General features: G+C 43.0%; 1 protein-coding gene across 3 annotated transcripts in view; it reads right to left on the minus strand.

Moving 5' to 3' along the window:
* Positions 1 to 6,405, minus strand: part of nr1d1 (nuclear receptor subfamily 1, group d, member 1) — a 29,771-nt gene extending 23,366 nt beyond the window's left edge. The window contains exon 1 of one of the 3 annotated variants that reach the window (XM_059956447.1): positions 5,916 to 6,405. In XM_059956447.1, the coding sequence (XP_059812430.1) occupies positions 5,916 to 5,934 (19 nt within the window). In that variant the 5' untranslated portion in view covers positions 5,935 to 6,405. Of the gene's footprint in view, positions 1 to 1,663; positions 1,740 to 4,064; positions 4,264 to 5,915 lie in introns of those variants that run through there. The other 2 variants (XM_059956448.1, XM_059956445.1) reach the window with 2 other exon arrangements.
* Positions 6,406 to 15,248: the final 8,843 nt, after the last annotated feature.

Below are 15,248 nucleotides of genomic sequence, written 5' to 3' on the forward strand. Positions count from 1 at the left end.
AGAAGCATGGCGATACTTACAGGCTGCCCCCAGCACACCCTCGCTGATTTATTTGACACAAACAATGCATTTCACTGTATATTTTACCAAGTATTGAAAGTCTTAGATAGAGTGGATGTGGAGAGGACTTTCCAGTGGCGGGAGAGTCTAGGACCAGAAGGTGCAGCCTCCAAATATAAGGGCATCCCTTTCAAACAGGGATGAGGAGGAATTTCTTTAGCCAGAAGGTGAAGAATCTGTGGAATTCATTGCCACAGAGGGCTGTGGAGGCCGAGCCTTTGGGTATATTTAAAATGGCGGTTGATAGGTTCTTGATTCGTCAAGTTGTTAATGTTACAGGGAGAAGGCAGGAGCGATGAGGGAAATAATTAATCAGCCACGAGCAAATGGTGGAGTAGACTTGATGGGACAAATGGCCTAAATCTGCTCTTGTGTCTTATGGTCATTGGGCTGGAAGTGACATCTGTGCAGTCTCTTGCCCTACCTTGGGGAAATCAAGAACTTGAGGACAAAGTTTAAGGTGAGAGGGGAAGGATTTAATAGGAACCTGAAGGGCATTTTAATTCCTTTACACGGAGGTGGTACATATATGGAATGAACTGCCAGAGAAAGATACAAGAATCAACTTTTAAAAGATTTGTAAAGGTATATGGATAGGAAAGGTTTAGAAGGATATGGGCCAAATACAGACAAATTAGACCAGCTTGGAATGGGAACTTGGTCAACTTGTACCAGATGGTCATGTTTCTGTGCTGAATGACCCAACAAGAAATTTTAATCTTACCTCTGTTGCAATCAAACCCAGACTAGCTGAATCAAAATCCTTTCTTGTAATATAATGCTAAGAACTCTGGACTATAACAATCTTGTCCCTGCTAAATTCATACAAAATGCAATTATATTGATTAGTCAACAATACTCAAAGGTCAGAAACTCCTTTTCAAAACTGATACAGCACTAAGAAGCAATAAAAATTACTATTATTATTTTACCCATTTTGATCGTTAACACTAGACTGGACTCTGGTGCTAAACAGTCTCTTGTACCTTTCCTACATGTGAGCTTAAGCACAAGTTTCAGGTGCAGATTTGGATTTATTTATCACATGTACATTGAAACATGGCACGTGATGAGAAGAGAGATCATCAAGACAGCACTTCATTGGACCCCTGAAGGGTGGAGGAAACTCAGGAGACCAAAGACAACTTGGTGCCATACCATCGAGGCAGAAATAATTATCCTGAACCATATCTGGAGCATAATAGAGAAAATGGTCAAGGACAGACAGAGATGGAGGACCTTAATGGGAAGCAAGTACATCACGTGTGACATTTGTGTTAACAACCAACACACCCAAGTATGTGCTGGGGGCAGCCCGCAAGTGTCACCACACATACTGGCACCAATGTATTATGCCACAACGCTCAGCAGAACAACACAGAACACAACAAGCAGAAAAACACCAACAGCAACACCAGCCCTGTTCCACACACACACACACACACACACACACACACACACACACACACACACACACACACACTCACACACACACTCACACACACACACACACACACACACACACACACACACACACACACACACACTCACACACTCTCTCTCTCACACACACACACGCACACACACCCTCCTGTGAACTCACAAAATCGTAGACTCATCGCTCCAGCCGTCAGGCCTTGACTTCCAATAGGCCTTTGGACTTTGATCTTCGGGTTTCGGTTAAAGTAAACAAACAATCTACTGGTGGAATTCAATAGGTTAAGCAGCATTTCTGACAAAAAAGAAATTGTTGACATTTTGGCTGAAGACCCTGCAGTATTCCTGATGCAGGGCTTGGATGCAAACCACCAACAATTCAGGTTCCCCCCACCTCCCCCCCCCCATCTTTGATCTGCTGAGTTCCTCCAGCTGGGTACTAAATTGCTCCAGATCCCAGCACCTGCAGTCTCGTGACTCTGAAGCCAAGAAGTCAACCCCAATTCATTCTGTGGTTGACACATGCATACTTGACAGCACAAGTCTGTGGACATGAGTGGGTGAGATTGTGGCAGAAGTGTATCAGCCTCTCGGAGGATCATTGTTTCTTTATTTCCCATCTCATCAGTGCCATACTTCACTTGACAAGTAACTGTTTCATAATGGAGGGTTAATGGTAAATGATATATTCTATAACCACTGGTGGTATCTCTCATCTTCAATAGCACAAAACTCAAAATTACTGGAATATTTGGAAAATGTTTGCAAATTGTAAGGAAGGGGTTGGTAGGAGATTTAGTCCACTGAGATTGGGGAAATTCAGAATCAGTAATTTAATCTGCATCCTGACCTAATTTTGCCATCCGTTGTATTGAAAAGACTTGAATTTTCATAGCATTTCTCACATCCGTTCTAAGAAGTCTAAATAATCTTTAAGCCACTGAAGTACTTTTGGAGTGTACCTTTGCAGCACAGGGAACACAGCAGCCAATATGCATACAATAACCTGTCTAAAACAGCTGAGGGTGTGACCAGATAAAGCTTTAGCTCTGTTGAGGATTAAGTATCAGACTGAACACAGCAAGTCAGGCATCATCTATGGAAGGAATAATCAGTCAATATTTCAGGCCAAATCCCTTCATCAGGACCGAAACTTCGACTGTTTATTCCTTTTCATAGATGTGGCCTGACCTGCTGAGTTCCTCCAGCATTTTTTGTGTGCTGCTCTGGGGTTTCCAGCATCTGCAGAATCTCTTGTGTTTATGATGTATGTCCAAAGGTAACGTCCCTGCTTTTTCAAAAAATGTTTTACTCAAGGACACTGTTGGGACTTTGGTTTGATACCTCATCCAAAATAAGGTATTTCTAATAGTAGGGCATCAGCCAGCTCCATTACAGGCTCAAACCTCCACACCATCGAGAACATCTTCAAAAGGTGGTGCCTCAAAAAGTTAGCATCCATCAGTAAAAACACTCACCATCCCATGTCCTCCTTTCATTACTACCATCGGCGTGGAGGTACAGGAAGACACAACCCCCCCCCCCCCCCCAATGTTTTAGGAACAGTCTGTTCCCCTCCGCCGTCAAGTTTCTGAACGGTCCATGAACATTACCTCACTATTCCTCTTCTGCATGATTTTTTGACACTTACATTTATTCTGTTTTGTATTGTACTGCTGCTACAAAAACAAATTTCACGATATATGTTAGTAATAATCAACCTGATTCCAGTTTGTGGTACAATGTTCTGAGGAAACTTGAACCCACAATATTCTGCCCGAGATTACATCAATATTGTATTCCCCGCAGTATTCTGGATCTCCCTATTACTAATGTTTGTTAAATGAAATGGAAACCTGGACAAAATGTACAAACGGCAGTCGCCAGGATTGAAGTCCCCTGTTTGGAGCAGTTGGAACAGTATGTTTATTTCATGCCAGTTTCCCTTTCCCCGTCCCAACCAGCAGGGCGCGTTGAAAAGGCAAGCAAACAAGAGGTCGCGAACCAGCGCTCTGCGACACCACTGAATGAAGGTTATTCCTGAGGCTTAGTTATTAATAGACCCAGTGTGGAGGTTGAGTCACGGGCTGATCCACGTGTTGGCCGCAACTCGCGTGTTTTAGCAACGCGGCCGCCCCACCTCCACGGTACACGTGTTGGGGAAATGAAAGGGGGGGGAGAAGGGGATGGTGCTGGGTCACCTCCCATTGACAGATGTTGTTACAGCAATCACGTGTACAGCGACCGCTCTTTGCGCTACAAACTGGACTGAGTCACACTGATCACTCCTGTAGATAGTGCTGCCGGGTTTGAAATTAAGGCAACATCTCAAAATAAAATGGGGAAGAGAGATCTGTCTCTCCATTGAGGGGCGAAGTGTGAAACATTTGGCCCGGATTTCAAGGAACCACGGGCGCTGCATCGGGACTGTGATTCCTCAGTGTTTGAGGATTGGAGGGGGTGAAGGGGAGGTGATCGGCGCGGCCGCGCATTCCGACGGAGACAAAACCGTGCCCCAGCTGAGAGCTGGAAATAACACCAGCAAGGAACATTCTCCGCCTCCTGACCTGGATTACTGCCGCATCACAAGCTGTTTCCAGCCTCCCAACAGCAAACACGTCCTTACAGTCCGATTTAACCATTGAGACACCGGACCCTTCGCAATGAGCGTTGGGTCTCACAAACATGTCCCTGCCGTGCATAAATAAGGTGCAGTGCGGCGTAGTAAGCCATTCGCGGCCCTGCAGAATAACTCCCCCACACCACCAAGCAGCTCAAATTCTTGCATTTAAATGACCTGGAACTCCAACGCTGAATGCAAAACACGAAGCGCTTTTTTTCGAATTGCTTATTTAAATAGCTATTGAATCAAATCGTGTACCTTTCCCCGGACGGCGCTCCCCCCACACACACCCAAGGATAAGGGGGGGGGGGGGAATCTAGATGTTTTTCACAATTAGTTCATGCAAAGATAAATCTTTTGAATGTGGTGTCCAAAAGCCAGCGGTTTTTACACATCTGAAGACGAACGTGGAGAGATGCAGCTTTACTTGTTTTCGGACAATAACCGTAAATAAAATACATACTTTGACCAATGGTGTGTAACTGAATGTTATTGACCTGATTGTAATGGGAGTGCGTTTACCGAGTTTTTTTAAAGATTCAGAAATCTCCTTGTCATTCTGCGGACAGTATATACACATTCCACAAGTTTAAAACGCGTATTTATTCAAAATTCCAAGATTATCAAGCTCAAATGGGAAATTCAGTTTCCGCTGTACGTTTTATGTCAAAATCTAAATTGAATAAATAGATCCAATTAAGAATTGCAATTGAGTAGTAGAATAGAAATGTTGTATTATTTGGGAAATATTGATGGCCACTCCATTTCACGAGCGTCGCACTACAGTGGATAGATCACTATCCGCAGAGACAACACTTAAAACGCTGCGTACTTTGGAAGAGAGAAGGGACTGAGAAGAGCTGGGGTTCCTTGTCTGTCGTTGTACGTTACGTCATTACCGGAGGCGGGGGAGGGAGGGTTGGTCGGTCACACTCCGAGTCGGTCGGTACTGACTTGTCCTGGATCTGCACACCACTCCGAGCATAATTGTGTAATTGAATGGGCGGAGGAGGAGGAGGGGCATATACACAAGGTGCACATGGCTAGGGAGCATTGTCCATGTGAGTTTCTGCAAAATAACTCGCACCTTACTCAGACTGTGACCTACTTTATGGGTCTTGGGAAACGATATCAACAAGGGGAAGAAAAACAGGGCTTGCTATGTCAACGTCCCAGTTACATTAATCGAATAGTACAAAACAAATTATAAACCATACTGCACACTTCGAAATACGAACGTGAAGAAAATTAACACTGTAGTATAACATCCCAGCAGCACTAACATAGAAACGTCAAAGGAGCAAGTCTCATTTGTTACTGCGAAATTATAAATGTATAAGGAAGTATTTATTAATAGCTGATCTCACAACATAATACTCATCAGTTATCTCGAAATAGCAGTCAACTATCCCAGTAGTAATTCTGATATTAAAATTGTAGGCCATCACATTTTGTGACATATATATTGTAGGCACAGATATATGGGAATGTAACCATAGAAACCGCAGTTTAAACTGTGGCAATTTAAAAATATTAATCCTTAAATGCCCAGGTCAGCGCCGTTATTCATTTGAATATACATAAACAGGTTGTAGTTGTCGGGGTGTACCGCCGGCTACAAAAACACATACATCTAAATGTCAATACTAACACTGCTTGAAAACACAATGATTTTCAAAAAGTATTGTCATCCTCTACTCTACAACAGGGAAAGCAGGGGTTAATTATCTCTGACATTCACTTCAAAAGTCGGGCTACATCATGTTATTGTTTTAAATAAAAGTATTTCCTTTACCTGTGTTGTTGGAATCCATAGCCGCCTTTTAGGATATTTGTTTTCCTCACAGTAACTGCTAGTGACTTCGCTTGCACCGTTTTGATATTTTCCCCTCTGGGTGCGAGATCTAGCGTGTTGGGAAGGAGTTGTTGAGTTCCTATCTTGCGCCAGGAGTTTTTGCTTGTAAGTGCTGTTTTCTTTCCTATCGAAAGATACCGAAATCCTCCTGTAAGGACAACCTCTCAGTCCAGCGGCAATTAAGACAACCTCTCTGGTTGGTTGGCCCTGTCAAATCTGCCCGACGGGCCAGGAAGAGGTTTCCTTCAGGCAACCTCTGCCTAGATTGGCCCTTTTCAAACACACACACAACTCTGCCCTACAGCACAGGGAGGGGGACTTGTCCCCTGCAAAGACCCATCCAGCAGCGAGAGCCGTGCTGAAATTCAATGTGCACTGCCACAACAGCAACAGAGTTACTCGCAGCGAGAGCACACTGCGGTGGAGCCTGCCGAGCAGCAGATGAGACAAGCCCTCTGATTGGTGGCAGTTATTGTTTCCAATACTTTGATTGAAAGCCAAAGATCAGACAGAGTACAATGTTGTGATTGGCTGCTCTTTAGTTTTCCTCGAATAGTATGTACAGTGGCCTTGGTGTAACTGAAGTGAAGATAAATACGACTTTTATTAGTGTGTTTCTGCCAAATCATTGTAGTACAGTTAATAGCTTTTTAACATAGGTTCATTTTAAAATTTGCTTCTGCTTATAAATTGGACATAAACAGCAACTTATGTGATTGTATGAGTATTTTAATGTAATGAAATATTCCGGGACGGGGATATTATGGGAGAAGAATGAAAGTCAAAGAGCTGGGTTTTAAAGGAATCCTAGAGGAGTATATGGGCATAAGACAATGAAACATTCAGTCCCTCATTCATTCTCCACTCAACAAGATCACAACTCATTATTAATCTCACCGTATTTGGCATACATTGTGAATACAGGATCACTGTAACCCCAACGGAAAAGCCTACAAAAAGTAGATGATACAGCCCAGACCATCGCGGTCCCCCACCCCCACCCATTGAGCGAATCTACAGCGAGCACCCATCATCAGGGACCCCCACCATCCAGGCCATGCTCTCTTCTCACTGTTGTCATTGGGAAGGAGGTCCCACACTTCATCAGCAAGAACGACGAGTCAGCTTACAGAGAGGAGGTGCAGCAGCTAACAGACTGGTGCAGAGCCAACAATCTGTCTCTGAATGTGAACAAAATAAAAGAGATGGTTGTTGACTTCAGGAGGGCACGGAGCGACCACTCCCTGCTGAACATCGACAGCTCCTCGGTAGAGATCGTAAAGAGCACCAGATTTCCTGGTGTTCACCAGATGGAGAATCTCACCTGGTCCCTCAACACCAGCACCATAGCAAAGAAAGCCCAGCAGTGTCTCTACTTTCTGCGAAGGCTGAGGAAAGTCCATCTCCCACCCCCCATCCTCATCACATTCTACAGAGGATGGATCGAGAGCATCCTGAGCAGCTGCATCACTGCCTGGTTTGGAAATTGCACCGTCTCGGGTCGCAAGACCCTGCAGCGGATAATGAGGTCAGCTGAGAAGATCATCGGGGTCTCTCTTCCCGCCATCATGGACATTTACACTACATGCTGCATCCGCAAAGGAAACAGCATTATGAAGGACCCCATACACCCCTCATACAATCTCTCCTCCCTCCTGCCATCTGGGAAAAGGCTCCAAAGAATTCGGGTCTCACGACCAGACTATGTAACAGTTTCTTCCCCCAAGCTATCAGACTCCTCAATACCCAGAGCCTGGACTGACACCAACTTACTGCCCTCTACTGTGCCTATTGTCTTGTTTATTATTTATTGTAATGCCTGCACTGTTTTTGTGCACTTTATGCAGTCCTGGGTAGGTCTGTAGTCTGGTGTAGCTTTTTTCTGCGTTGTTTTTTACATAGTTCAGTCTAGTTTTTGTACTGTGTCATGTAACACCATGGTCCTGAAAAACGTTGTCTCATTTTTACTATGCACTTTACCAGTAGTTATAGTCGAAATGACAATAAAAAGTGACTTGACCTGACTTGATTTGACTTGACCAGGTTCAGGGACAGTTAACCATCAGGCTCCTGAACCAGCATAGACAACCTCACTCACCTCAACACTGACCTGATCCCATAAGCTGTGCACTCAATTTCAAGGACTCTACAACTTATGTTTTCAGTATATTTGCTGATTATTATTAGTTTTTATTATGCAGTGCCTATAAAATGTATTTGTGTTTTATTGTTTTACAAACATTGAATCACAGTGAATTTAATGTGGCTTTTTTTTGATACTGATCAACAGAAAAATTCTTTCATGTCCAAATGAAAGCAGATCTCTACAAAGTGATCTAAATTAATTACAAACATATAACATAATGTAATTGATTGCATAAATATTCACCCCCATCAAGACAGTATTTAGTAGATGCACTTTTGAGAGCAATTATAGATTTGAGTCTATGTGGATAGGTCTCTAACAGCTTTGCGCATCTGGACACTGCAATTTTTCCCCATTCTTCTTTACAAAACTGCTCAAGCTCTGTCAGACTGCATGGGGATCATGAGTGAACAGCCCTTTTCAAGTCCAACCACAAATTCTTAATTGGATTGGGCTCTGGACTCTGACTTAACCACTCCAGGACATTAACTTTGTTGTTTTTAAGCCATTCCTGTGTAGCTTTGGCTTTATGCTTGGGGTCATTGTCTTGCCAGAAAATGAATCTTCTCCCAAGTCACAGTTCTCTTGCAGACTGCATCAGGTTTTCCTCTACGAGTTCCCTGTATTTTGCTGCATTCATTTTACCCTCCACCTTCACAAGCCTTCCAGGGCCCGCGGCAGTGAAACAGCCTCACAATATGATACAGCCTTCATGGTAGGGATGGTGTGTTTTTGATGATGTGCAGTGTTTGGCTTATGCAGACATAGCATTTAGTCTTTCCTTCTCTACCCCTCTCTGCTTTTCGCAGGGATCGTTCCCTCCGCCACTGCCTGGTCCACTTGTCCCTCCCCACAGATCACCCATCTGGTACTTATCCCTGCAAGCGTAAGTGCTACACTTGTCCCTACACCTCCTCTCTTACCACCATTCAGGGCCCCAAACAGTCCTTCCAGGTGAGGCAACATTTCACTTATGAGTCTGCTGGGGTCATCTATTGCATCCGGTGCTCCCGGTGCGGCAGCCTCTACATCGGCGAGACCCGACGCAGATTGGGGGACCGCTTCGTCGAGCACCTCCACTCTGTCCGCCACAACAGACAGGATCTCCCGGTTGCCACTCACTTCAACTCTGCTTCACATTCCCATTCAGATATGTCCATACATGGCCTCCTCTACTGCCATGATGAGGCCAAACTCAGGCTGGAGGAGCAACACCTCATATACCATCTGGGTAGTCTCCAGCCCCTTGGTATGAACATCAAATTCTCCAACTTCCGGTAATTCCCTCCCTCTCCCTTCCCCCATCCCACTTTCACTCTGCCTCCTCCTCCAGCTCCCTATCACCTCTCTCATGACTCTGCCTTCTTCTACTACACATAGCACTTTCCCCTTAGATTCCTTCTTCACTTCTCCTGCCTATCCCCTCCCTGCTTCCTCTCCCCCACCCCTTGATCTTTCCTCTAATTGGTTTTCCACCCTCCCCCCACCTTCTTTATAGGGCCCCTGCCCCCTCCTTCTTTAGTCCTGATGAAGGGTCTCAGCCCGAAGCATTGTCTACTTCTTTCAACGGATGCTGCCCGACCTGCTGAGTTCATCCAGTTTTTTTGTACAGCATTTAGTCTGATGGCCAAAAGGATCAATTTTAGTTTCATCACACCATAGAACCTTCTTCCAGCTGACTTCTCTCACATGCCTTCTGACAAACTCTAGCTGAGGTTTCATGTGTATTTTTTTCAACAGTGGCTTTCTCTTTGCCACTCTCCCATAAAACTGTGACTGGTGAAACACCCAGGCAACAGCCTCTCCCATCTCAGCACTGAAGCTTGTAACTCCTCCAGAGTTGTCATAGGTCTTGGTGGCCTCCCTCACTTACTATTACCCGTCTTGCACGGTCACTCTAATTTTGAGTCACTCAGTCTGCTCAAGGCAGATTTACAGTTGTGTCATATTCTTACCATTTCTTGATGATTGACTTAACTGTACTCCAAGGGATATTCAGTGACTTGGAAGTTTTATTGTATCCATCTCCTGACTTGTGCTTTTCAATAACCTTTTTGCGGAGATGATTGGAGTGTTCTTTTGTCTCCTTGCTAGAGTTTTTGCCAGGATACTGACTCAACAGCAGTTAGACCTTCCAGATACAGCTGTATTTTTACAACATTCAATTGAAGCACTTTGACTACACACAGGTCTCCAAACACAGATCTCCATTTAATTAATTATGTAGCCTGGCTGCACCAGTGATGATTTTGTGTCATTTGAATAAGTGAGTGCTTACGCAATCAATTATTTTGTCTTTTATATTTGTAATTAATTTAAATCACTTTATAGAGATCTGTTTTCACTTTGATACAAGAGTCTTTTTCTGTTGATCATGGTAAAAAAAAGCCAAATTAAAATCACTGTGTAAAACAATAAAACATGAAAACTTCTGGGAGGGGCGAATACATTTTATTATAGGCACTGTACACACAGGTCCTCATAGCGGGATCAGAAGCAGAGTGAGTGAGCAATTTCAAGTTCCTGAGTGTCAAGATCTCTGAGGACATAACCTGGTCCCAACATATCGATGCAGCTATAAAGAAGGCAAGACAGAGACTATATTTCATTAGGAGTTTGAGGTGATTTGGTGTGTCACCTAAAACACTCACAAATTTCTACAGATGTACCATGAAGAGCATTCTAACTGGCTGCAGTGTGTGTGTGTGTGTGTGTGTGTGTGTGTGTGTGTGTGTGTGTGTGTGTGTGTGTGTGTGTGTGTGTGTGTGTGTGTGTGTGTGTGTGTGTGTGTGTGTGTGTGTGTGTGGTGCGGTAACTGCACAGAATCAAAAGAGGCTGCAGAGAGTTGTAAAATTAGTCGGCTCCGTCATGGGCACTAGCCTCTGTAGTACCCAAGACATCTTCAAGAGCGGTGCCTTAAAAAGGCGGCATCCTTCATTAAGGTCCCTCACCACCAAGGACATGTCCTTTGTTACCATCAGGCAGGAGGTACAGAAACCTGAAGGCACACACTCAGCGATTCAGGAACAGCTTCTTCCTCTCTGCTATCTGATTCCTAAATGGACATTGGATCCATGAACACTACCTCACTACTTTTTTTTGTACTTCTGTTTTTGCACTACTTATTTAATTTAACTACTTAATATATGTTTATACTTACTGTAATGCATAGTTTCTTCTATATTATCATGCATTGCATTGTACTGCTGCTGGTGAGTTAACAAATTTCACAACATGTGTCAGTGATATTAAACCTGATTCTGATTCTGATTTATACAGTTCGTCTTCTTTTGCAGGTTGTTAGTTTGTCAGTCTTTGTTTGGAGCATGGGATGTGTATACTGGAGCAGTCAGGCTAAGAGGTAATAAGTACATGCACTCTGGCATGTTCCTAATCACCCTTCCTTTATCTGTTTTCCAGCGGTTTGAGATCAGAGCTAACTCAATCATGTCCTTTCATCCATCACCGCTAAGCTTGTTGACCTATGTCATCTCATTGAAACATAGAAACATAGAAAACCTACAGCACAATACAGGCCCTTCGGCCCACAAAGCTGTGTCAAACATGTCCCTACCTTAGAAATTACCTAGGGTTGCCCATAGCCCTCTATTTTTCTAAGCTCCATGTACCTGTCCAGGAGTCTCTTAAAAGACCCTATTGTATCCGCCTCCACCACCATTGCTGGCAGCCCATTCCATGCACTCACCACTCTCTGAGTAAAAAACTCACCCCTGACATCTCTGTACCTACTCCCCAGCACCTTAAACCTGTGCCCTCTCGTGCTAGCCATAATACACAAGATAATGCTCCTGATAAAGCAATGGCTGTAATTTAAAATCTCTGCTCTTGTTTTTCAAATCCTTCCCTGGACTTCTTCCTCACCATCTTTGAAATCTCCTCCTTCCCTACGAATGTACTAAATATATTTAAGTACAGTTTCTGCTTTACTGGTCTTTTTACTGAACCCAAATTAAATCACTCTACTCACGGCAGCCCTGCTTTTAGCTGTCCAGGACCTAAGCTCTGGAATTCCTTCCCCTAACCTCTCCACCTCTCTTCCCCTCTTTTAAGGCTCCCCATAAATCCTACCTCTTCAATCACACTGTTGCTTTTCTGCCTTACAAACCTCTTTTCTGTGCCCAACCATCAAGTCTTGCTGATCAGCACCCTGAGTAACCCTTTTGCTACTTTGTATGAACTGCATGGATACACACTAGCAGTGCTGCTGTTGGAGCTATTATTGTAGCGAGGCTTCGGCCGAGATAGATTCATGTGATTCTACTGAGGCGCATCTGAGTTGTGTGAGAGGCAACAAACTGGTCAGATGTTTCTCCTGGGGTCGTGTATGGTACCAAAGTTGGAAGCAATCTTGAATTAAGTGTTATAAACTGTTGGATATTACAGAAACAGAATCTCAATGTTTAAGCTAAAATATGTTGTGTGTATTCATAGTTAAGTTGTACAAGTAAAATAAGCAATGCTTCTTATTAATACTTTTGTCTTTTTTACATAATGTAAGGACACCTTTACACTACAGCTAGGGAGTAGTTGTTAATAAGTGGTAGTGTAAGTCCAGAAACAAAGTGAAAACTGACTGAAGCCAAGGAACCTTATGCCTGTGGTTGGGAGAGATTACTTACTTCTATCTCTGGCTGATCCTGATTGTTGAGACATTGTGTTTTTTTGACAATGCAAAGCAGTGAAACAGCTTTGGGCTGGTTTTCTGGTTCTGTAATTTTAATATAATTGCCGTCAATTATTGCATAATAAAGAGCTCAAAATAAGGAATCTCATTTAAATTCGATGGATAATCAATCCTCCCTGCATCATTTTGACAGTGAAACACTTGTATTCCATTGACTTAATCAGAAAATCACAGTTGTCACTATGGTGGGTATGTTCATTTCAGTTGTTTAGAAGAACCAGCAGTACAAATTTAAATTACACTTGAAATCAGAATCAGGTTTAATATCACTGGCATACATCGTGAAATTTGTTAACTTTATGGCAGCACTATAAAGCAATACATAATAAATAAATATAGAGAAAAAAGTTACATTAAGTATATATATGTCTATTAAATCGTTAAGTTAAAATAAGAAATAAAAAAGTAGTGAGGTAGTGTTCATGGGTTCAATGTCCAGTTAGAAATCAGATGGCAGAGGGGAAGAAGCTGTTCCTGAATCACTGGGTGTGTGCCTTCAGGCTTCTGTACCTCCTTCCTGACAATAACAGTGAGAAGAGGGCATGTCCTGGGTGATAGGGGTCCTTAATAATGGTCATCACCTTCCTAAGGCACCACTTCTTGAAGATGTCTTGAATACTACAGGGGGCTGGTATCCATGATGGAGCTGACTAATTTTACAAATTTCTGCAAGTTACTTCAATCTTGTGCACCCACTCCCTAAACCAGACAGTGATGCAGCCAGTAAGAATGTTCTCCACAGTACATCTGTAGATATTTCTGAGTGTCTTAGGTGACAAACCAAATCTCCTCAAACTCCGAATAATATATAGCCGCTGCCTTGCCTTCTTTATAGTTGCATCCTGGTTAGGTCCTCAGAGATCTTGATACCCAAGAACTTGAAATTGCTCACTCTTTTCTGATTCCTCCATGAGGATTGGTCCTACCCTTCCTGAACTCCACAATCAGCTCTTTGGTCTTGCTGACATCGAGTGCCAGGTTGTTGCTGCGACACCACTCAACCAGCTGATCTATCTCCCTCTCGTCTCCATCTGAAATTCTGCCTGCAATGGTTGTATCATCAGAAAATTTATAGATGGCGTTTGAGCTATGCCTAGCTACGCTGTCACGGGTATAGAGTGAGTAGAACAGTGGGGTAAGCACGCACCCTGAGATGTGCCGGTGTTGATTGTCTCTTGAACTTAACTGTGTTAGGAAGTAGTGACTTGATTTGGATAACACCAATTTGAGTGGAAGATTCTCACATTTGAAGGTTATTTGAAGTGATCAATTATGAACAAGTTCAAGTTATTGTCATCTGTCAGTACATAAGTACAGCCAAGCAAAACAACGTTTCTCCAGACCACATAATGTATATCACACACAGCACATAAAATAAATTATTACCACCAATAAGTTCATGTTTATGAAATATATTTCCACATCAAATCATCTTTGTTCTTAAGTAATTTCCCCTGCAGCATATTACTACTCACAATACTTTTCCCTAAATTATATTTAGAGTGGCAACTTTGTTGCTTTGTAAGAACAGGAACCTGATTATTCAGTTGGGAAATTGTCTTTTGAAACTCCCATCAATAAATCGCTTGTTGTTTTTGGCGATATTATAACTGTTACGTTGTTTCTGATAGTGAAATGCTTGTTACATTGTTGATGTACTAGGGAAGTAGCTGATATGCTTTCTTGCAGGGAAAACAGAGATACAGCCTGGTAATGGGCCCTTCCGGCCCAACGAGCCTGGGCCACCCAAATACACCCATGTGACCAATTAACCTACTAACCCCTAAGTCTCTGTGGGAGGGAACTGGAGCACCCAGAGGAAGCCCACACAGTCACAGGAAGAATAGACAAACTCTTTTGCTATGAAAGATGAGTATTCATTACTTATACCAAGAGCTGTGCTGTTTTATCAACAATATACAGAACAATTACAACATTTCAGTAGTGATCTGATCAAATTTTGCACCTTAATGGTATTAATGTAGAAGCAGTTTCTTGTTCAAATTTTAGTCAATCCATATTTTAGTATCAACCAGTGACCAGAAACGGGCCTATGTTGTTAAGAACTTTCCAAACCAGCGGAATTAATGTAGTTAGTCTGCATGAGACCGCTTTCTATCTGACAAACCAACAAATATCTTTTTTTTCAAGAATGGGTGGTGAACTGCAACTTCTTTTCACCCACGTTCTTCATCACTGTGTTGTCAGTCTGAGAGATTTAAGTTAAAAATACAATGTGCTAATTATAAGAGGTACACATAAGGTCGGTAGACTGAGTTATTTTCACAGGGTGGAAATACTAGAGGGCATAAGTTTAAGGTGGTGGGGGGAAGTTTAAAGGAGATTTACGAGGTAAGCTTTCAGACAGAGAGGGCTAAGTGCCTGAAACACACTGCTAGGGGAAGTGGTAGAAGCACTTTCA

This window comes from Hypanus sabinus, chromosome X1 (assembly GCF_030144855.1).
Source record: "Hypanus sabinus isolate sHypSab1 chromosome X1, sHypSab1.hap1, whole genome shotgun sequence".
Lineage (NCBI taxonomy): Eukaryota > Metazoa > Chordata > Chondrichthyes > Myliobatiformes > Dasyatidae > Hypanus > Hypanus sabinus.